Source organism: Enhydra lutris, unplaced genomic scaffold, assembly GCF_002288905.1.
Source record: "Enhydra lutris kenyoni isolate GAN:26980312 unplaced genomic scaffold, ASM228890v2 scaffoldscaffold12, whole genome shotgun sequence".
In the NCBI taxonomy this organism is placed as follows: Eukaryota; Metazoa; Chordata; class Mammalia; order Carnivora; family Mustelidae; genus Enhydra; species Enhydra lutris.
This window is the reverse complement of record NW_019154096.1, coordinates 53529266-53552046: the sequence shown is the minus strand read 5'-3', so window position 1 is coordinate 53552046 and position 22781 is coordinate 53529266. Positions and strand designations below refer to the sequence as shown.

The following is a 22781-nucleotide window of genomic DNA, read 5'->3' as shown; positions in this document are numbered from 1 at the left end:
TTTAAATCTAAACTACATTTGCCCACACATGCCTGTGTGTGTACATGCATGCACAAATGGATGTCATTCCAGATTAAAGGAAACCAACATGATGATTATCTTAAAGGGCAAGGATTATGGGTGATACTTTCTTGTTTATATGTTCACCAAATAATTTATATATTCTACAGTAAACAATAAATTAGTTTTATAAGCGGGGGGAAATGTGTGTTTCCCCACACACATACAAAATAAAAGCATTTTTTATTTGTCCTTATATGTGAATTTTTGTAAAGGCTACAGCTGGGATAAACATAGGTCAAATGTCAACATACGGACAAAAAAGAACTGAATTTTTATTATACAGAAATTATGCTGTAATGAGATTATTCATATATGATGGGAGGGGTGCACATCACCTAGGGCTTGATACGCATTTCTAAAATGGGAACTTTTTCCTTAATAACATTGTTTTCTGATTAAGATTTGAATGTTAGTTTATAGTCAAGTGTGATAAGACATGTTGCCCTAAAACTTCAAATGTAAAATGAAGACTTACATAAAGAGATACATTCTGAATAATCCTTAGTACAGTACTACGGTTCCATTTTAACATTTCACTTAGCAGATGGTTAAGATTTAGTAGCCCTCTAAATATTCTTTTTTTTTTAAGATTTTATTTATTTATTTGACAGAGAGAGATCACAAGTAGGCAGAGAGGCAGGCAGAGAGAGAGAGAGAGGAAGGGAAGCAGGCTCCCTGCTGAGCAGAGAGCCCCACATGGGGCTTGATCCCAGGACCCCGAGATCATGACCTGAGCTGAAGGCAGAGGCTTAACCCACTGAGTCACCCAGGCGCCCAGCCCTCTAAATATTCTTAAACAATAAAATACACTGTCTCTCCTAAAGTCAACCTTCAACAGTTTGAACCTTTGACAAGGGTCCCTTGCTGATATTAAAATATTATATGGTTCATTTAGCTCAAGATTTCCCTAAAATACTATAGCTACACTTGACACCTAAAATATTCTAAGGTCATATAAATCTAGTTATATTCTTACCGTTAGAATTTCTCTTCTTTCAATGTCTAAAGAAAATAAAGAATCTTAATTACTCAGCTATTTTTAGGCACTTTCTCTCTACTGCTCATTCTCATTTAATATCATAGACAATAAGATCACCATTTGCTGAGGATGAGCAAATGATTCCACAATAGTACATCCACTGTTAATCAACAGAAATCCTCTTAATCACTCATATACTTTCCAGGACAAACCAATGGAATGATGAAAATGAAAATATGTTCAAATTAACTATGTCCTCATAGACTCTATTTACACAATATTTTCTGCATCTTTTCTGTCACTAGCTTAAAATGTATGGTGTGAAATGTTAATAATCAAACCATCCCAATACTGCCATTTCCATCTGAGTTACTGATGATAACCCAACAAACTCAATAATGATTCCAAGGCTCTTCTTTTTCTATTGTCATAAAATTTTGGCTTTGAGGGTACTTCAAACTTACTAAAGGAGTGCAGTGGTTTCAAAGAAAAAAAATACCTTGAAGCTATTAGCAGCTCACTTCCTTAAACACATTTGGCAATATTACTAAAATGAGTATTCCTTCTGGGATAAGCACTTTGAAGAACTACCTGATCATCTCTCTTTAAGTTTTTATTTTAATTCCAGTTAGTTAACATACAGCGTCATACTAGTTTCAGGTGTACAATATAGTGATTCAACAGTTCCATACAACACCCAGTGCTCATCACAGCAAGTGCCCTCTTTAATCCCTATCACCTATTTCACCCACTACCCCCCACCTTCCCTATGGTAACCAGTTTGTTCTCTATAGTTAAGAGTCTGTTTCTTGGGAGGTGCCAGGGTGGCTCAGTTGGTTAAGTGACTGCCTTCGGCTCAGGTCACAATCCCGGCGGAGTCCCAGGATTGAGTCCCACGATCGAGTCCCACATCGGGCTCCCAGCTCAGCAGGGAGTCTGCTTCTCCCTCCACCCTTCTCCCGTCTCATGCGCTCTCTCACTCTCCCTCAGATAGGTAAATAAATACAACCTTTTAAAAAAAAAAAAAGTCTGTTCTTGGTCTGTCTCGCTCTCCCTCTTTTATTCCCTTTGCTCATTTGCTCATGATGTCACTCATGTGGAATTTAAGAAACAGAACAATTCCACATGAGTGACATCATACATGTATTTGTCTTTCTCTGACTTACTTCACTTAGCATAATCACTCTCTAGCTCCATCCATGTTGCTGCAAATGGCAAGATTTCATTCTTTTTTATGGATGAGTAATATTCCATTGTGTATATATATACCACATCGTCTTTATCCATTCATCAGTTGATGAACACTTTCCATTTGACTTTTTTTTTAATTGTAAAAATTTTTTATTATTTTTTATTATTTATTCGACAGAGAGAGAACACAAGTAGGCAGAGCAGCAGGCAGAGGGAAAGGGAGAAGCAGGCTCCCCGCTGAGCAGGAGTCCAATGCGGGACTTGATCCCAGGACCCTGGGATCATGACCTGAGCCAAAGGCAGATGCTTAACCAACTGAGCCACCTAGGCACCCTGACTGTCCTTTAAAGTTAAAAATATGCTTTATTTTATGACCCAACAATTCCATTCTTAGGCATTTACCAAGAGAAATAAAAACAGATGTCCACAAAAAGACTTATACAAACTGTATATAGTAGCTTTATTCATAGTCAAAAAAATGGAAACAAGCCAAATCTCTATTAATAGACAAATGGATAAACAAACTGTGGAACAGTAATACAATGGAACATATTCAGCAATAAAAAAGAATAAATTACTGATAAACATAATTAAATGGACAAATCTCAAAAACATTGATCAGAAGAAAAAGACACAGAAGAAGAATCGGCAAAAACTAAATTGGTGGCAAATCAGAAGAGTCATCGCATAAGCGGGATGAGTACTAATTGGAAAGGCATACAAGGGAACTTTTCCAGATTATGAAAATGTTCTATATCTTGAGAATGAGGTTACATAAATTTGTCAAGCTCATCTGAGGATACACTTTAGATCGGTGTATTTCATTGGGTGTAAATTTTACATTAACAAAAATCTAAATGGGTAACCCAAACTACAAAGATGTAAATGTACTAAAATTCTTGTAATTCTAGAAGTGGGCAGGAAAGAATAGACTTAAGTCCTATATCCGTAAATTTAGTCAGGCTGTAATACTGAGCACCTGTGCACACTGTACCTGACAGAATAAATTACTGAATAGAATAAAACCAGAATATAAGCCCATTTCTTCCATTTTTTGCTACATAAGACATAATGATGAGAAAAATAAACATTCACATCTATAGTAATATTGAGAAAGGCAAAAATTTCCCATCAATACCTGAACCAAAATTAGGCTTCCCTATGATACAAAATTGGGCTACCAGGAATGAAAATAATTAGAATTTATTTAATAGCATATTGTCTTATACTAAGGTGAAAAACAATACTTGCTGAAAGCCTCCAAACCTATCCTCTGTGCATTCTTCTGATACTATAAAACCCATTCATTCTGCCAGACACTGTTCTAAACCTAACTCATTTAATTTTAACAACTGAGGATACACCTGGGTGGCTCAGTCAAACATCTGCCTTCGGCTCAGGTGGCAATCTCAGGGTCCTGGCATCGAGCCCGCCATCAGGCTCCCTGCTGAGTGGGGAGTCTCCTTCTCTCTCTCATTCTCCCTCTATGCGCTTCCTCTCTCAAATAAATAAATAAAATCTTAATATAATAATAATTTTAACTCAATGAGATAGCTACTATTATCATCCCCATTTTACTGATAAGCAAACTGAGGCAGAAAGGGGTCAAATACTTACCCAGGTCATACCCAGACAGAGTCAGGCTCAAATCTCAAGCAGTCTGGCATCAGGGCCAAAGCTCATAACCACTACACTATAAAACAGCCTTCGATCTGCTTTTCTAAAATGTTTCTTAAGTAGCTCTTTTCTGACTGTGCAACACAATTTCAGTCCTACAATATACTGCAAGGCCCATATACCTAACTTATTCCCAATTTTTCTAACAAAATCTCTAAATCAATTTTCCTCCAAATATATCCTAGAAGTAGTAACTTATAAGGAGACTCAAAAGAATTTTTTTAAATAGACTTTTTTTTTTTTTTTTTTAATTAAGAACAGAGAAAGTCCCGACAGTGACAGTGTAATTTTGGAATTCTTTTGTAAATTCGGAATTCTTTTGTATTGATGCTTTAGATCAAATGAGATGAAAATTTGAATTTTTTTGGTATATTGGTGTTCAAGTCAGATGATTTTAACTTGTATAATTTTTTAATTGCAAATGATTATCTTTACCACTGATCTAATATAATTCAATTCATCAGTATTTACTGGGCCCCCAATACTAAAAAGCACTCCACAGAACACTGTGGAGGTCAACTGATACATATAAGAGATTGCTTCTACTTTCAAGGAATTTTCTAGCACAGCATTTCTCATATTAAACCAGGATATATTAACTACCTAGGTTCTAACAAATTCCGGATTCCTACATCCCAGGGTGAGAAGAAGTATGTGGTAGTAATGTAGTAGTATCTCACTGTGGTCTGCTGAACCCAAAGTCACAGTGATTTTTTTTTCTCCCTCATTTTTTCCTATCAGTTTTGTAATTTTAGCTCATATGTAGGCCTATGATCCAGTCTGAGTTAATTTTTGTATATGGTGCCATGTAACAGTTGAGGTTCATTATATTGCACATAGATGTCCAATTGTTCCAGCATGATCTGTTGAAAAGATTGAGACCAGTGCATTTTAATGTAACAGAGCACAAAAAGTTCATTGATACAGTTTCAGATTCTATACTGCAACTAATCTTCTAAGAAATTACAACTAACTGAAAAGGGTATTAAAGTACTTCTCTCTTTTTAAACTATGTATCAGTGTGGCTGGATAGTCTTCATATATTCAAAACAACACATCACAACAGATTGAATGCAGAAACAGAAATGAGAATCCAGCTGTCTTTTATTAATCCAGACATTAAAGAAATTTGTAAAAAATGTAATACAATGCCAATCTTAACTAATTTTTTTAGAAAGGTTATTATTCATAAAGTATTTAATTTGTATTAGCATGTAATGGGGCTTTTTTTTAAAGATTTTATTCATTTATTCATAAGAGACACACAGAAAGAGAAAGGAAAGGCAGAGAGAGAAGCAGGCTCCCTATGGAGCAAGAAGTCTGATGTGGGACTTGATCCCAGGACCCTGGGATCACGACCCAAGCGGAAGGCAGACATTTAACCAACTGAGCCACCCAGGTGCCTCCGAATGGGTTTATTACAGTTATTTTAAATGAAGTAATAAATTAATACTTAAAAATTTTTTTCTCAGTTCTAATTTCAAATAGTAAATACCAATAGATATAACCCACAAAAATAAAAGCACTTGGGTGTCCTCAATAATTTTTAAGAATGCAAAGGAGTACTAGACCAACACTAAACTGCCACCATCTCTCCTCAATCACTAAATTACCCTTAGAATAGCTAGAGTAATAGATCTAAATGCAAACTGGGGGCGCCTAGATGGCTCAGTTGGTTAAACGTCTACCTTCTACTCATGTCATGATCTCAGAGTCCTGGGATGGAGCTCCGCATCATGGGGAAGTCTGCTTTTCCCTCTCCCACCCTGCTCATGCACACACTCACGTGCGCTCTCAACTAAATAAATAAGTCTTTACAAATGTTAAAAAGAAAATAAATGCAAATCTGATCAGGTCAAACTTCTGTTTAAGTCCTTTCAACAGCATACTGCTCTTCTCAGCATCAAAGCTAAGATGACCCACAAATCCTGCATGATCAAGCTTCCCAGTCTTTCCTAGCTCCATTCTCCTCCTTCTTTGAAATAATAGTCTTTTTACAGTGGAGTCCTTAAATGCACCAAGCTCCACCTGTTCCCAGGGTTTTTGCATTGCCTCTTCCTTAGACCTGAAATGTTTCTCCTTCCTCCCGTTTGCCTAGTTCATTCCTACTCATCCTCAAGGCCTTAACTCAAAACTTTATTACCCGATCTTCCTTATTCCCACCCTTGGATTAGATCAGGTTCCTCTTTTATACGTTCTTTTGGCTCTCTGCACACTTCTCTCATAGGCTTTTTGGGAGTTTATACTCTGGGGATTATGTGATTTAATAGAAATAATTATACATAAAACTATCAAAAAAAATTTTGCCTGTCATATGCATTTTTCTAAGATCAATAGTTTATTGGGTTCTCAACAGTTCTCTTCCAATTCTCAAAGGAGTCCATGACCCCTGGGTAGTGAAGAACCAACCTTACCCAAAGACAGGTCTGGCCTCTGCCTTTGGCTACTGGGAGGTGGTATACTGGCCTCTGGAACTTCTTACCTAAGAGGAGTGTCTTTCTTTGCCTGAGGACTTTGGCCATTGGACAAATGTGATTTATAGTGGAGGCTTTGAGCCATACATTATCAGTTCCAATCCTGAGAGGAAATGGGAGAAAGCATTAGTGTGACCTACAGAAGGGGCCAGATATACTAACAGTCAGCCAGGCAGGCAGTTTGTAATTGTGCCCCCAAAATACTCTAGACACCAAAGATTTCGGTAAATTTCCCTAGTTGGCAATACCCTTTGTGTACTGTCATATACTGTGGCCAGGTCATGAATCCATTGGGAGATGATGACAAGAAGTTTTATATTTGGTCTCTTGAGAATCTGCCTATGTGTCTCTTTCTTTTGGCTAATTTTAACCTGCACTCTCGCCCTGTAGTAAATTTTAAGTATAATAGCTTTCAGTGAGTCTGTGAGTCCTTTCTAGTGAATTATCAAACATGAATGTGGGTCATGGGGGCTCCTAGACTTGCAATTGGTGTCTGAAATGAAGACAGTCTTGTAGTGACTGTTCTCTTAGACTTTGCAGTTTGGCTAAACTTATTACAACCCCAATAAGATTAAAAAACCACAGGTTAGTCCATGAGTTCCTGGAGAGCAGAAACTTTACCAATATGACATGTAACAAAAAATTAAATATTTGAAAAAAATTGATACTGGTAGGATAGCAAAATTCTCTAATAACAATAGCAATAATATTAATGATGATGAAGATGATAACAACAGTGGCCATTTACTGCACGCCTTTACTTAGTCCCCATGTACAGATGAGGAACATAAGGATGAGAGTGAAATGACTTGCTCAAGATCATACTAGTGACAAAGACAGTATGTAAGCCCTGATTTAACTAATGTTAAAGCCTATGCACTTTCGTGTATTGTATCTCCCAAGACAAGCAAATGAAGTTTAATATTGTGTTTTACAAAGGACAAACAGAAATACCTAGCATTATCACCACTAAAATGATATTATTAAGGAACAACAACTGTTAGCACAGTTCAGGAATGCAGAATACTTAACTTTCTCTCTTTTAACTAAGACTATAGTCATAAGCATTCTGATGCTTGCTTACAGCTTGCATTTGAAATTCTTCTAAATAGAATATGAACTACATAGGTTAAAAACAAAGAAAAAGCTAAGCTACGTATTACTATTAAATGCTAAACACAAACTGCAAATGCCTGAGGCGGACAGATAACATTTCTGCCACGAAAATCACCATATATAGTACCCTAATTTGTAAGCTATGGGCATCAAGCTCTTTCTTACATTTTTCTCTACAAATGTTCTATTCTCTCTACAGATTTCTCTCACAACCTAGAATTGTCCTAATAGCCTCTAAGAAAGGCTAAAGGGAACTAGAATCTGTCAGTTCATGCAAGACCAGCTGGACTGTTTCAAGCTGAATATTGTACTCAAGGTCTTAAAAGGCCTTTCCACCTTGAAATTAGACCTGTTAATTAAGAGATAAATAAACACAGATCTTACCCCAAAATATATAGAGGAGTATAGTAACGAGGAGACACTCTGAATTACAGCACTTTTTATTTTTAATAATCCTAAGAAAAACACAAGAAGGTGTTCAGGTAACTGGTTGTAATTAATTGGCTTTATGTAGGTCCAGAGCAAACGTTACATAATAAATGCTACTGGTTGAAATTACTTTAGAATTCACTATCATACTTGTACTAGATATGAAAACCAACAGTCAAGTTGTGCTATATCAATTCTAGCAAACCAATCACAGTAATAAAAATGTCTGAAGAGTGGATCAGTCTGGGTATACATTAAAAATGAATCATTAAAGGAGTACTGAGTCATGTGAAATACAAGCAATATGAAGGAGAGAAAGTGAACATAAGTAAAGCATAGGAAAGGAGGAGGACACACTCATGAATCAGACACACACTAATGCCCGCAAATAACCCACAGAGACAGAGAAAGTACCTGGAAAGCTGTGAGTGCGCCAGTCCCTGGGTTATACAGGCATCGCAGCGAAGGCATGCTGTCCGCCAGGCTGGAGCAGCCCAGCCACAGAGACCTGGGCATAGAGCACTGCAGAGAGAGGACAACTATGAGATGGGACAGTATGAGACAGGATGGCACAGATTACAGGAACTTTCAAGGCTTGGCTGAATGCAATATTCCAGTTGCATCTGGCCTTTACGATAGAAACATATTCAAGAAACATACTACTTACTATTTCTAACCCCGGAGAGAACCTTGAAAGGGGCACAAGTGGCCAGAAGGCAAGGGGAAAGAAAGGAGGTTATAGGTAAAACAAAACAAAAGAAACAAAAAAAAAAACCAAAACAAATAGTAAAAATTGTTGTGTCCGTTCTTTTATGTATGAGTCTAAAGGAAATCTACTTCTTAATCCAACTAATCAATTCTTTTCCTCTGTGCACCTCAACTCATCTGCCATAAATTCACCACAGGATGAATTACTGTACAGACTAAAAAGAAAAAGAACACTTCATGATAATTTCATTATCAGGAATGGTAAAGTAGAAAACAAAATACAACAGGAAAGTTGGGGGGTTTTTTTAGAAGGTGAGGAAAAGGGAAAGAGAAAGTATTATACCCCCCCAGCAGCTGACAGCAGCCAACTCTGCACAGTTTGCATATGTTTTATGTATCTTGTTAGTCTGCTATTCATTAACCAAAATGCATAGTTACCATAGCAGCTGCCTCTTCCATCTTTCCAGATGGATTGGGGGGTAGGGTGGTGGGGGAGGACAACCCAAACAGAAGGGAAAACAACAGAGAAGAAAGAGAGAGAGAGACCAGGACAGAAAAAGAGAAAGAGAAAAAGAGAACCAAAAGTTGCTGGTATTAAAATCTTCTAAATAAAAAGGTACATGTGAGTGTAAATATACATATAATGTATTCAGTAGCAAAAAGGGTAAAAAGCATTTCTAGTAACACTAATTAAACAGTATTAGTGTTATTGCTCCTATAGTCTTATAAAACACTATCTTTTAGAAGAATTTTTACATTCTTCAAGTTTCTCTAAATGTATTCCAGGCTGAGTTTTGGTCCATCAACAATCTAACAGTACCAAAAAAATTAAATACCTGATCATAGCATATATGAAAACAGCAATACATTATTTTAAAATACAGCAGTCAATACACATAATATTAAACTTGAAATTGTAGGTCTTAAAATATTAAATATCATCATGGGACTTTTTTATTCTTAAAATATTCTAGATACAGAAATTAATATTAGGAAACAAAATATGGTATTCATTGGTCATACTCTCTAAAACTGATATAAGGATAGTCTGCTACAAAGGACTCCAAAAAAGTGATCAGGTCTAGATGGTGCTTTGAGGTCATTACTTCCTCATTTTATAGTTAATGTTGACTAATGACCTAGAAAAATCGAGGTTTTTATTCGTGATCATGAATTTAGAATGTAGAGAACTAGGAACTAAAATGCTGGCCTATTGCTTCTTAAGTGCTGAACTTAAGTGCTGAACTTTCCTGCCTCCATCCATCCCTAGGTCATCATGTGGAGACATCGGACTTCAAAGAAGGTTATTTGCTAAACAAATCACTGTATAACACACCAACCACAACAGCTACACTGCTATGAACTAACACAACAATCTCCTAACTTTGTTCACTGTTTCCAGTATTTCTTCACCTCAAGCTATAATCCATTTTATGAACAGCAGCTAAATAGAATAACTGTGTTCACCTTACTATCATGTCACCCTTCCCAACAATTCTTAATGGCTCCCTTTAACTACTAAATGAAACCCAAGCACTCTATTGATCTGATCTTTCCCAACTGTCTACATTAACTCACCTCTGTCCTCCCAATTGGCCCTGATGCTCTAGCTCATAACTAACTTGATGTTTTATTCAAATACCCATCTTAGTCCCATCCTGTGAACTTGTAATTTCCTTCTCCCTTTCACCCTGCCAATGTACATCTCTCATTTATTTCAACTCTCCTTAGAATTATTTATACTAATTTCAGTCTTACCCAGTAGTTCTCAGAAGGAGAGATGCTCATGTTTTCAGAAGGCAAGGGAGAAGAGAATAAGAATCACTGTTTTGGGACACCTGGGTGGCTCAGTGGGTTAAAGCCACTGCCTTCAGCTCAGGTCATGATCCCAGGATCCTGGGATTGAGTTCTGCATCAGGCTCTCTGCTCAGCAGGGAGCCAGCTTCCTCCTCTCTCTCTGCCTGCTTCTCTGCCTACCTGTGATCTCTGTCTGTCAAATAAATAAATAAAAACCTTAAAAAAAAATCATTAATGTAAAAAGCAACAAGTTGTTGTTAGTGAGTTTCTCTCATGGTTAATGAAAGACACTGCATATTATTAAGCAGCTGGTTAAAGTTCTGCAGATGCCAGGCAGAAGAAAGTCTTATTCTGAAGGTGGGACTGAATGTCGAAAAGTAGGACAGTGAGAAGAAGTGAAAATAAATTAAAAAAGAGAATGAAAATACAGAAGAGAAAAAAGGGAATGGTAGAAAGAAAAAGCAGCAGGGCCTACAGGACGGCTTCGCTTCTCCCCTTCCCTTCAGAAAAGGAAGATGGCTCATGCACTTTTAGCCATACTGAAGACACCTGCATGATCTCTTCCTTGTTATTAAATGTGCATATTTGTTTGTATTTGTGAACACTATTTGCTAAGTTTTTCGGTATTCCTCTTTGCAATGTTTCATCTCCTTCACTCTATATTGGATCCTGTGTTATTGCTGTAGTATGTCCTTGATTATTATGACTTTCTTTACCATTCGTCATTTTAATGCTCTTCCTTACTCATTCATTCCATCCTCCACCGAAAGTCCTAAGAATTTGAAAGGACTTACCTCACCCCTTAAACTAAAATTTCAAAATAAAATTATAATCAATAATGAGCTACAAACACCCAGGAAAGCCATTAGATATACTGGTATGATTTCCAAAATAGCATTAACTTGCAAACACCACACAGAGGATGCATTTTCGATTATTATAAGACAATTGGTGTGGATATGAAAAGTGTACTTGGATAGTCAGATCTGCACATTATCATAAGATTTTATATACTATAGCTCAATTTAAAAACCAATTTCAAATTGGTTTGTATTGTAACAATTAATCTTACCCATACTGGTAAATGCCACTTTAAAACACTGAGGAAAAATTATAATCACAAAATTAATGAAACAGGCTGTAACTTCTACTCTACCTCTTTCCCTCCTATACATTTAGGAGCACCCTAAAGGAAAGGGGAATCAAAAGAAATCTGGGCAAGAAGTAACAGGGTAAAAAGGAGTGTCATTTTGGTTACTATTCTTATATATTCTATATATTTCAGGGCCATCCTGATTCATCAATTTCTGACAAAGATCCAAGACTTTTTCTGCCCTGCCATGTTTAATATATAACCCCTTTAAAACCTACCTTTAAAAAACTGAAAAGCACAAATAGTTTCCTACTTAAAGTTTAGGCTGGAAAATATTTAAATTTCTAAGGTTTTCTCTCTACACTTAAAAAAATTTTTAATTAAAAAAAAAAGCAGATTCTAAACTAAACTGCAATCTAGCAACTATATTCTCATGTTTAAATATTTCTATTAACTGTTAAAGGACTTGTGAATAACCCATTCCTTAAATGTTTCTCCTGCACAATCTCAAAAGCCACAAGAAAGTCTGGATCACCCATGTGCCTTCATCCTATCTACACAGCACATATCTGTCTTCTCAACTCATTCCCCACTTGACCTCACTCCAGATAACTCTACTTTGCAAAAATCAAAGAAAGGTGAAGACTATAATAATTTATTACAATTGAAGTTTGTTAGCCGATTGGGTAAGTTCACTAGCTTTTGAGAAGCATAGACACAGCATTTTTAAAAAATGCTCAAACATGTTTTCTACTAGATGGAAGAATCAGAAAGAGATTGAAATGTTGCAACAAAGGGCCTCCAGTGCTTCAAGAAGAATATGCTACCTAGTCCCCTTCAGGTCCAACAGCACAAATTCATTTTCACAGAGAACAGTGAAAACCTTGGCTCCTCCCCCTACTTGGCTGCCTGGAGAAAAGTCGCAGTTCCTCTTCAATGATAGAGGGCCCTGTAGGCAAAGGGCTGGCCTCAGTATTTACTACATGAAAGCTGAATGACAAAATCTCCTAAACTCAGGTCCCTGTTGGTCAACTTCTACGAGTAATAGAAGCTATAATAATCAACAATAAAAAGATAGCTGCATTGAGAGTTTGTGTATCCTTAAGCTATGGAATAGAAGAATTCCCTTTTCACTACTCTATCAACTAAAAAGTCAGTCCAAGAGAACTACAGTATTCCACAGGCCATGTAATATATTCAGACTCTACATATACAAATTCAATGACTGCCTCTTAAGAATCCCAATTTAGTTCAATCACTTCAAAAATGAAACATCCACTTGTCACATAGGATAGTCATGTCTGCCCAGCCTCATTGCACAAAGTTGTGGTAAAATTAAAATAAGAGTGCCAAAAGAAAAAAATGTAAAGTGATGCCATTACTAAGGCTTCCATGAATGTCGATTGTATTTCAAAACATTCGGGAAGCCATTATGAACTGTAGACCATAGAATCAAATACGTATTCTTTTTTACCAGAATGGATACACATGGAGTACAAGGAAAGGAGAACCAAAATTTGTCAGGCATAAACTGTGCTAGATCCTTTAAATACCTTATTTCGTTAAATGATTATAAACTCTATCAAAGAGTTATTAATATTTTCACTGTAACAGTAGAGTAAACTCAAGTTCAGAAGAGTTACAGTGACTACACGGCAATAACAGAAGACCCCAATGTGTTCGTCTCCCCTACACTACACCCTAAGACTCACCACTATAAAGACCTGCTCTCAAGTACTCTTTCTTAGCGAGATAAATTAACCAACACAAACAGTAACCGCAAGGAAAATACAGTAACATACGAAATTGTATTTGACAATAGATGCTATATAAGTTTAATTAAAATTTAGAAAAGTTCAGACACAGGCTTTAATTTTATTGTAGCAATTGTTACTGTATGTAAGTTAATTACATATCTCTCTCCTCTACAAGATGGTATTCCTCAGAAATATGAGACATACCTTACTTTTTTTTACCTCCAGTATCTGGTCATAGTAGATACTCAATAAAAGCGAGCTTAATGGTGAGAAATCAGAGAGAGCTACATACAAAAAAAGAAGGAAACAATTTTTACTTATGGAATAGGTAAGAATACTGATAAAATAATAATGGGTACTTTACTAAGACCAATCTTACCAGACTAGAAGGGCTTACTAGAACAGTATTGGAGAAAGCTCTTTTCACAATTATCTTACTCACCTGCAAAACAATCTAGCAAGGTAAACAAGATCCAAAGAGGTCAAGTAAATTAACAAAAGTTGGTAGGCACCTAACAAGCTGTAAAGATGGGATTCGAAACTTGATATTCTGGGTACCTAGGACAGTGCCCCATAAAAATGGCACTTAAAAAGGACTTAATAGGACTTAACAACTAACTATAAGGAAAGAAGAGGATGAGTCAGAAATAACTATGAGTTTTCAAACCTGAATAACTAGAAGGATGGTGGTAGCACTGATAGACACAGTGGAAGGAAAGTGTGCTAGAGAAGTTCAGAAATCATTAATATGATAATATACCCCTGGTACTTAAGTAAAAATTTGGCATGAAAGCTTGGATATAAACCTGTAAGGATTATATAGATAAAGGAAATCAATGTATTCTGTGTAAGTTGGAAAGCGCTAGGTTAAAAGCATTTGCTGTGAAAATACTAGTGACTTTTTTTTTTTAAATAAAATTTGATTCCTCTTCCCTTGTCTCCTTTCCTACTTGAAAAATTCAATTTGACAACCATTAAGTGAATATAGGCTAACTAGGCATCAAGCTGAGTGGTAGAAGTGGTTGCAGTGGCCCAATACAGGCTTTTGGAGTCCAAGAGGTTGTGCTCGCTTCGGCAGCACATATACTAAAATTGGAGTCCAAGAGGTTATAAGAAAGGTGGCCCTGAGGGGAAAGAGGTCTGGCATAGAGTTTTAGAGCCCTAGCTGGTGAGAGGAAAAAAATCTGCACAAGAGGGTGGCCTGGCATGGGGTACTACAGTCCCAGTGGAATGAGGAAGGCTTCCAGAATGGCAGCGAACAGTAGGATGATGAATGTGATCGGGCAGAGCAGTGCAGGAGGGCAAGACAGCTAGGGTTCCCAAAGTGAGCAGAAGACACATTCATTGAGAGTGAAAGGATGGATACTGGTCCAGCACTGAGTTTCACACCCACTGGGATAAATAGGGTGGAGGGGCAATAGCCCAAAACAGTGTTTTATACCCAGTAAGAGGATCCCAGTGCAAATAGTAGGAAACCAAAGGGGTAAGGAAAGCATCCACATAGAGTATGGAGTGGGGAATGAAGAGCCCTCTACCAGCAACGGGAGACGAGTTATATAGGAGGATGGATCAAATAAGGGGATAGACCAAATACTGAGGATAATAAGAGCAAGATTTCTCCTAATCAAAAAAGAGTTATAAATACAGAAAGGAAGAAAAATAGAATGAATGCTGTGCTACTGAACTAGAATTGAAGATATTATTGTGAGCTCAAAACTTAAAATACATAGAGAAATTTCTAGGTAAATGATATATATATACCCACATACAGGTTTTCCTTGCCATCCAAAAGCAGAATGTTCCTGGGGTGCCTGGGTGGTTCAGTCAGTTAAGCATCCAACTCTTGGTTTCAGCTCAGGTCATGATCTCATGGGTCGTGGGGAGCCCTATGTCAAGCTCCCCACTCAGCAGGGAGTCTTCTTAAAGATTCTCTCTCTCTCTCTGAAATAGGTAAATCTTTAAAAGAGAGAGAGAGAGAGGGAGAGAGAGAGAGAGAGAAAAGCACAGTGTTCCTATGAAACCTTTCAAAATCCAAAATGGCAGAAAGCAAGGAAGGAATTGCCTTCGGAGACATTTTGTAGTGTTCCCAAACCCAAAAAAATAAACTCTCTTATGATTTTCTAACACCTTAGGGCATATCTTGCTAATGAACACACAAAATATACGGGGGTAAAGCATAGATGTTCACAGACATAGCACAAGCTAAGGAGACCTGATGCTGAAATGTGAATGTGGTTCTCAGGGGAGCGTGGTGATGCACCCACTGCTCATGGTGTACTTTGCCTCTACAACAGATGACCACAAAACAAACACTGCATGCTATCTTCTTTTCTCCTCTTTTCACAAAAGTAAAAATTGCCTTCAGATTTCTTTTGCATAATGAAAACAGGTACTAGTGTAGGTCCTTCCTAAAAGCAAAGTGGTATAAAGCAAGGGATACCTGTACACAAAAACACACTCTAGCTCTACCAACTGAGAAGGCCCACTATAGTAATATGCTAACAGCAATGAATACATTCAATGATCCTAAATATCACTCTCTAAGCTGCTTAGAACAATGGCTGATTACAGGACTTGGGCAGGGAAAGTTTAAGATGAGCATAGAACACATTCTTGTGGCACTCAAAGGATGATGGAGACATGGGAATATGATACAGGGGCCAGCATGAAAGGCTCTCACAAGCTAAATGTGGGACAAATTGAACATTCAAATAAATAATGACAATAATGGATTATAACTGGAGTAGGCAAACTCTAACATGGCCCCCCGTGATCCACACCTCCTGCATTCATAATCCTTATATAATCCCATCCCCTTGAGTGTGGGACAGGCTCATACCTAACCTACATTACATGAGATCGTAACTACCATCTTGCTAGCAGACACCACTGCCTTTTGGCATGGATATTTTAATGAAGCAAGCAGTCCATGTGGCAAGAAACTGTGGATGGCTTCCAGCCAACAGCCAGCTAGGAACTGAGGCTCTCAGTCCAGTGACCCATGAAGAAAGAAATTCTGACAAAAAATGTAAGTGGATTTCTCCTTGATCAAGTCCTCAAATGAGACCTCAGCCCTGGCCAACACCTTGATTACAGCCTTATGAGAGATGTTGCCAGAGAGGACCCAGGGCAGCCATGACTAGACTCCTGATCCCAAGAAATGGCAAGATAATAAGTGTGTGTTGCCATGTTATAATTAGGTTCTAAATCTGTGGTATTTGGTATGCAGCAAAAGATAACTAATACAATAAGCCACTAAGTAAAATAGAAACCCATGACTCCATTAGTAATAAACTGAAAGTTTAATGAGGAGCATGATGCTTGAATAGTCTCAAAACATCTCCCCACAAAAATACTTATTACAAATGAGAAAACAGTAACTTTACAGTGGAAGAACTTGGCTGACATCTTAAGCAAGTGGTCAACATTAAGATCACCAATAATGAAATAAATTAAAAGCAAATGTCTTCTGATAGAATACAGTAAGAACCGCTATGATATTCTGCAAAAGATAGATAACCTGTATCTAATCGTACGAAAAAGTCAAAAAACCCAAACGGAAAAGCAATCTACAAAATAACCAGCTTAGAAGCCTCAGAAATGTCAATGTCACCGAAATCAAAGAAAGACTGAAGAAATATCACAGACTGAAAGAGACTAAAGAGAGATGACAACTAAATGCAACATGTTATTCTGAACTAGATCTTTTTGCTATAAAGGACATTTATTGGGATTGCTAGAAAAGCCTGAATAGGGTCTGTAGACTAGTTGGCAGTCATGTAACAATATTAATTTCCTCATTTGATGATTATTAACAGGTTATGTAAGAAATGCTCATTTGTAGAAAATATACATCAAAGAATTCAGGAGTGATGAAAATCATGTCTGTACCTTACTCTCAAATAACTTATGGAAAAATGATGTTATCTGCATTTTACTTGCAACTTTTCTGTAAGCTTGAAAATATTGAAAATATTTTTAAAATAATATGAAAATCTAATTAATGAAAATAATATTGGGATTTTGCTTCAGCTATGCTATATTAATTTTATCAGGCTAAATGTTATTCAGAAAAAAACAACTATAAAAGCTAAATACAATACAGAAAGCTATTTGAAGGCATCAGAGAACAACTAATGCAGCCAAGACTTTAGGAGCCAAAATTTTAGGCAGAAGGGAAATACACTGTGGGTAAACCTGACATTCTATATACAATTTCCCCCTGAACATTTGGTCCTACTTTTTACAAGCTGAGTCAGATCTGAAAAACCAAATTTAAAGCATACTTCAGCAATCTCATGGTACTAAGGTGCCAAAAACTGGCATACAGGGCCCATCAAGGACAAGATGCCCTGGTAAAAAAAAAAAAAAAAAAAGTTAGGGTTTCAGCTGACTCCAGGGAAAGGCACCAGAAATAAAGCAGCCTCAATCAAACCAAAGGGATATGTCCGTGAAAAGAATATTAAACCCTCTGAAGGAAGTTACCATCTACAGTCCCCACCATTTTTATTTTTTAAAATGTTTAGCATTCAATACAAATTACCAAGAACTCAAAGAAAAGGGATTAAATGTTGCCCCCCCCAAAAAAGCCTAGAAATAATACAATAAAAACAGAACCAAATAGCCAAAAAGGTAGAAATAATCCAAGTATCTACCAACAGATGAATGAATAAATACAATGTGGCATACACATATAATGCAATACTTTTCAACCTTAAAAAGGAAATTCTGACGTGTTCTTCAATAAGGATGAACCTTAAGAACACTATGTTAAGTGAAATAAGTCAGTCAGAAAAAGGAAAATACTTTATGTTTCCACTCATATGAGAAGAACTTTTCTGTAAGCTTGAAAATATTTTTTCTCATTACCATGAGAAGCCAAATTTAGGAAGAATGCTGGTTGCCAGTGGCTGGAAGGAAGAGAGGAATGGGGACTGGAGACTGGTCGCTCAACAATGGGAATGTAAAACTACTAAACTGTACACTTAAAAATTATTAAGATGATAAATTTTATGTTGTATGTATTTTAACACAATTTTTTTAAAGACTCCCAAAGTGGTAAGTATTGGAATTCCTAAACACAGGCTTAAAAATAACCACGTTTAAGATATTTAGGATGAGGGGTGCCTGGGTGACTCATTTGGTTAAGCATCCAACTCTTGGATTCAGCTGAGGTATTGATCTCAGGGTTGGGAGATCCAGCCCTGTGTTAAGCTCTGCGCTGGCTGTGGAGACTGCTTGACATTGTCTCCTCTCCCCCTCTCCCCCTACTCACACACTCTCTCTCAAAAAAAGATATTCAACACGAGAAAATGAAGAGTTCCATCAGAAAACTGAAATCATTAACAAAAAATATATAACATGGAAATTAATCTTAAAAATACAAGAGGGGCGCCTGGGTGGCTCGGTGGGTTAAGCCTCTGCCTTCAGCTCAGGTCATGATCTCAGGATCCTGGGATCGAGCCCCGCATCAGGCTCTCTGCTTATCCCTGCTTATCCCTCTTTCTCTGCCTGCTTCTCTGCCTACTTGTGATCTCTCTCTGTCAAATAAATAAATAAAATCTTTTTTAAAAATTTATTTAAAAAAATACAAGAGCTGAATTTAAGAATTCCTTAGATTGTTTTAAGAGCAGATTAGAAACAGAGCAAGTAAAAATTAGTGAACAAAAGACAAGTCAGCAGAAAAATCAATAGATTGAAAGAGATAAGGATAGAAAAAATATCAAAAAGACTTTAAGACATAAAAGTTACACACTGAGAAGTAAACACATGTATATTTGGGCTCCCAGAAGAAAAAAATAAAATAGGGCAAAAGCAACCCTTAACAGGATATGAACAATTTTCAAAACCTTATGCGTTAAGTACAAGTTAAGACTGCACAAACATGCAAAGCAAATGCCCTTTCTATGCCTTGGCAAACTGTCACTCTAGGTTTGACTAGCGTTATCCTGTGCACTTTCTTTCTTTTTTTTTTTTTTTAAGATTTTATTTATTCATTTGACAGACAGAGATCACAAGTAGGCGGAGAGGCAGGCAGAGAGAGAGGAGGAAGCAGGATCCCTGCTGAGCAGAGAGCCTGATGCAGGGCCTGATCCCAGGACCCTGGGATCATGACCTGAGCCGAAGGCAGAGGCTTTAACCCACTGAGCCAGGTGCCCTCCTTTGCACTTTCAATGATGTAAAATATCGCTAAGGGTTTCCTTAATGTAAAAATTTTTGTATTTAAGTTGTATATGAAGTTTTTCCTCTGGGACAGTTTCATTTTTTTTGTCACACCACTCTCCTCATTTAGGCTAATACGTCCACCTTCCCTAAGTTCCTCTGGTTGCAAATCTAGAGTCTAGCAGATGGTGTCAGTATCAACATTTCCATGGTCAGCTATTTATTCTATGATTCCAAATACCTTCAACTCAAATTTCAATTAAAATTATTATGACTTTTGGGCGCCTGGGTGGCTCGGTGGGTTGGGCCGCTGCCTTCGGCTCAGGTCATGATCTCAGGGTCCTGGGATCGAGTCCCGCATCGGGCTCTCTGCTCAGCAGGGAGCCTGCTTCCCTCCCTCTCTCTGCCTGCCTCTCTGTCTACTTGTGATCTCTCTCTGTCAAATAAATAAATAAAATCTTTAAAAAAAAATTATTATGACTTTTTGTTACTTTCTTTCATCTTATTGGCCAATTACCTCTTTGAATATCCATTTTTTATAAAATATCTCATGGATTTAACACTGGGAGAGGAAACAACAGACTTCAGAAGAAGTGACTAACCATATGTATCTGTTTTATCCACAGTGATATGTACACTGGAGAGCTAGCAATGAAGTTTGTACTTTACAAAAATTACAGTTAATATACCAAAAACTGAAATTTAAATCATGTTCTGGGGGACTGGTATGATTTAACTGTAGTAATTGAAATTTGTGGGTATCAGAATAATGTAAAGTAAGGACTTCCAGTACATTAAATCTAAATAAAATAAGAACTCTTAGTAAAAGTACATTAGACTTCAGCTCCCACCATAAGGGAGTAGTTAATATCAAAACTGGCCTCCCGTCATGGAAAAGAAAAGTGAACAAAATATGTGAAACATATATTTGAAGACACGGGACAATGAGCAGTGCCAGACCATATTCCCTGAAAAACAGGAACTAAATGAGGTGACCCTCATAAGTATCCTAAATCTTACACCTCAAGGCATTTTCCAGTTTATGACACAAGAAAAGGAGGAATCCAAGCAGAGCAAAATAGGACTACTTATTGAAGAAATAGAGAATAGAATGTGGGGAGGTCAAAGAGACAAGAACTGGTAAGGCAGAGTACTAAAGAATGGATTAAGCACAAAAAAGCTTCAGATATCTGAACATTAAGTCTATTTCAAACACTAAGTCCTATTTACATGAGGTGAAACTCTACAAGGCCAGGCAAAGAACTATGAGGAAGGTATAAGCTCATAAACTCCTATAATCCACACAGAGCTGGGGAACCTTTTTCTGTTCTGATCAGCCAGACTGCAAAAGCCTAGCTAAATAAACACTTGGGACATTCAAATAGGAGACCCAGAAAGCTCACACCTCAGTTATAGTGATAAACTACACAAGCATAAAGGTTACACTAAACCTGCCTTAATAAAGTTTAAAATCAAGCCACAACATCATCAAGTTGATCTGCAAGAAATTTAACTGCTGGCCAAAATAATGTAACATTTACAATACCTAAATTTAAACTATTAGAGAAAACAAGCAGTAATAAAATGTGACCTATAATCAGGAGGAATATTAGTCAACAGAAGCAGATCCAGAAATAAATGAACTGTGGGATATAAAAAATGAATGAGGGGCACCTGGCTGGCTCAGTCAGTTAAGCATCTGCCTTCCACTCAGGTTATGATCCCAGGGTCCTGGGCTCAAACTCCTCATTGGGCTCCTTGCTTGGCTTCTCCCTCTGCCTGCCACTCCCCCTGCTTGTGCTCTCTTTCTCAAATAACTAAAATCTTAAAAAAGATAGATAGATAGATAGATAGATAGATAGAAAGAAAGAAAGAAAGAAAGAAAGAAATATACCTTCCAGGAAAAAACCCACCATGTCTAAAATGATATTTCATGAGATGGAACCAACAGCTGTAGAAGAAAAGATTAGTGAACTTGAAGAAACAGTAACATGCCAAATAAAGCACTAAGAGGAAAAAACTAGCAAAAACAACATCTCAATGACCTGTGAAAAATAATCAAGAAATCCAACATATGTATAACTGATGACCCATAAAGAAAACTGGGGGAGGGGCACCTGGATGGCTCAGTCGGTTAAGCGTCTGCCTTTGGCTTGGGTCATGATCCCAAGGTCCTGGGATTGAGCCCCATACTGGACTCCCTGCTCAGCAGGGAGTGCACTTCTTTCTCCCTCTCTGCCATTCCCCCTGCTCATGCACTTGCACTCTCTCTCTCAAATAAATAAATAAAATCTTTTAAAAAAAAAACTGGGGGAGTTGGGAAGGAAGGGGGAGTGGGGGGGTCAAGGAAGCATAAGATATATTTGGAAAAGGATACTGGATGCTGGTAAGGATGTGGAGGAAAAGGAACCCTCACGCACTGTTGGTGGGAATGCAAATTGGTGCAGCCACTGTGGAAAACAGTATGACGCTCCTCAAAAAATGGAATTACCATATGATCCAGCAGTAATTCCACTACTGGGTATTTACCCAAAGAAAACAAAAACACTAATTCAAAAAGATATATACACCCTTATGTTTAATGCAGCATTATATACAATAGCCAAGATACAGAAGCAACCCAAGTGTCCATTAACAGATGAATGAACAGAAAAGATGCAGTATATATACACAATGGACTATCACACAGCCATAAGAATGTAAACTTACCACTTGCAACAGCATGGATGGACCTAAACAGTATGATGTTAAGTGAAACAAGGAGAAAAACAAATACCATAAGATATCACTCATATGTGGAAATAAACAAAATAAATGAATAAACAAACAAACAAAAAAAAAAGGAGACAAAAAAGCAGACTGACTCTTAAATACAGAGAATGAACTGGTAGCTGCCAGAGCAGAGTTGGGAAGGAGAACAGGTGAAACAGATAAAGGGAATTAAGAGTACACTTTCTTGTAGAGAAATGTATAGAATTTTGAATCATCATATTGTACACCTGAAACTAATATAACACTATGTTAATTATACTTTGATCAAAAGTCATATATATGGGGGTGTCTGGGTGGCTCAGTCAGTTAAACATCTGCCTTCTGCTCAGGTCATGATCTCAGGGTCCTGGGATCAAGCCCCACATTTGGCTCCCCGCTCAGTAGGGAGTCTGCTTCTCCCTCTCCCTCTGACTCCCACACTCCACTTGTGTGTGTTCTCTCTCAAATATTTAAATAAAATATTTTAAAAATTTTTTTAAATATATGAAAAGTTATTAAATATGAGTCAATATTTTACTTTTGTGAGTAAATATTTTTAAAATCCTTCTCATTTTAAAATTTAT

The 22781-nt window shown here is 37.2% G+C and overlaps 1 protein-coding gene across 1 annotated transcript in view; it reads right to left on the bottom strand.

Moving 5' to 3' along the window:
• The window catches only part of LOC111145162 (beta-transducin repeat containing E3 ubiquitin protein ligase), a 218970-nt gene that overhangs the window by 147523 nt on the left and 48666 nt on the right, over positions 1–22781 (bottom strand). Inside the window, exon 2 of the mRNA XM_022499860.1 lies at positions 8344–8451. Within this exon, the coding sequence (XP_022355568.1) occupies positions 8344–8451 (108 nt within the window). The remainder of the gene's footprint in view (positions 1–8343; positions 8452–22781) is intronic.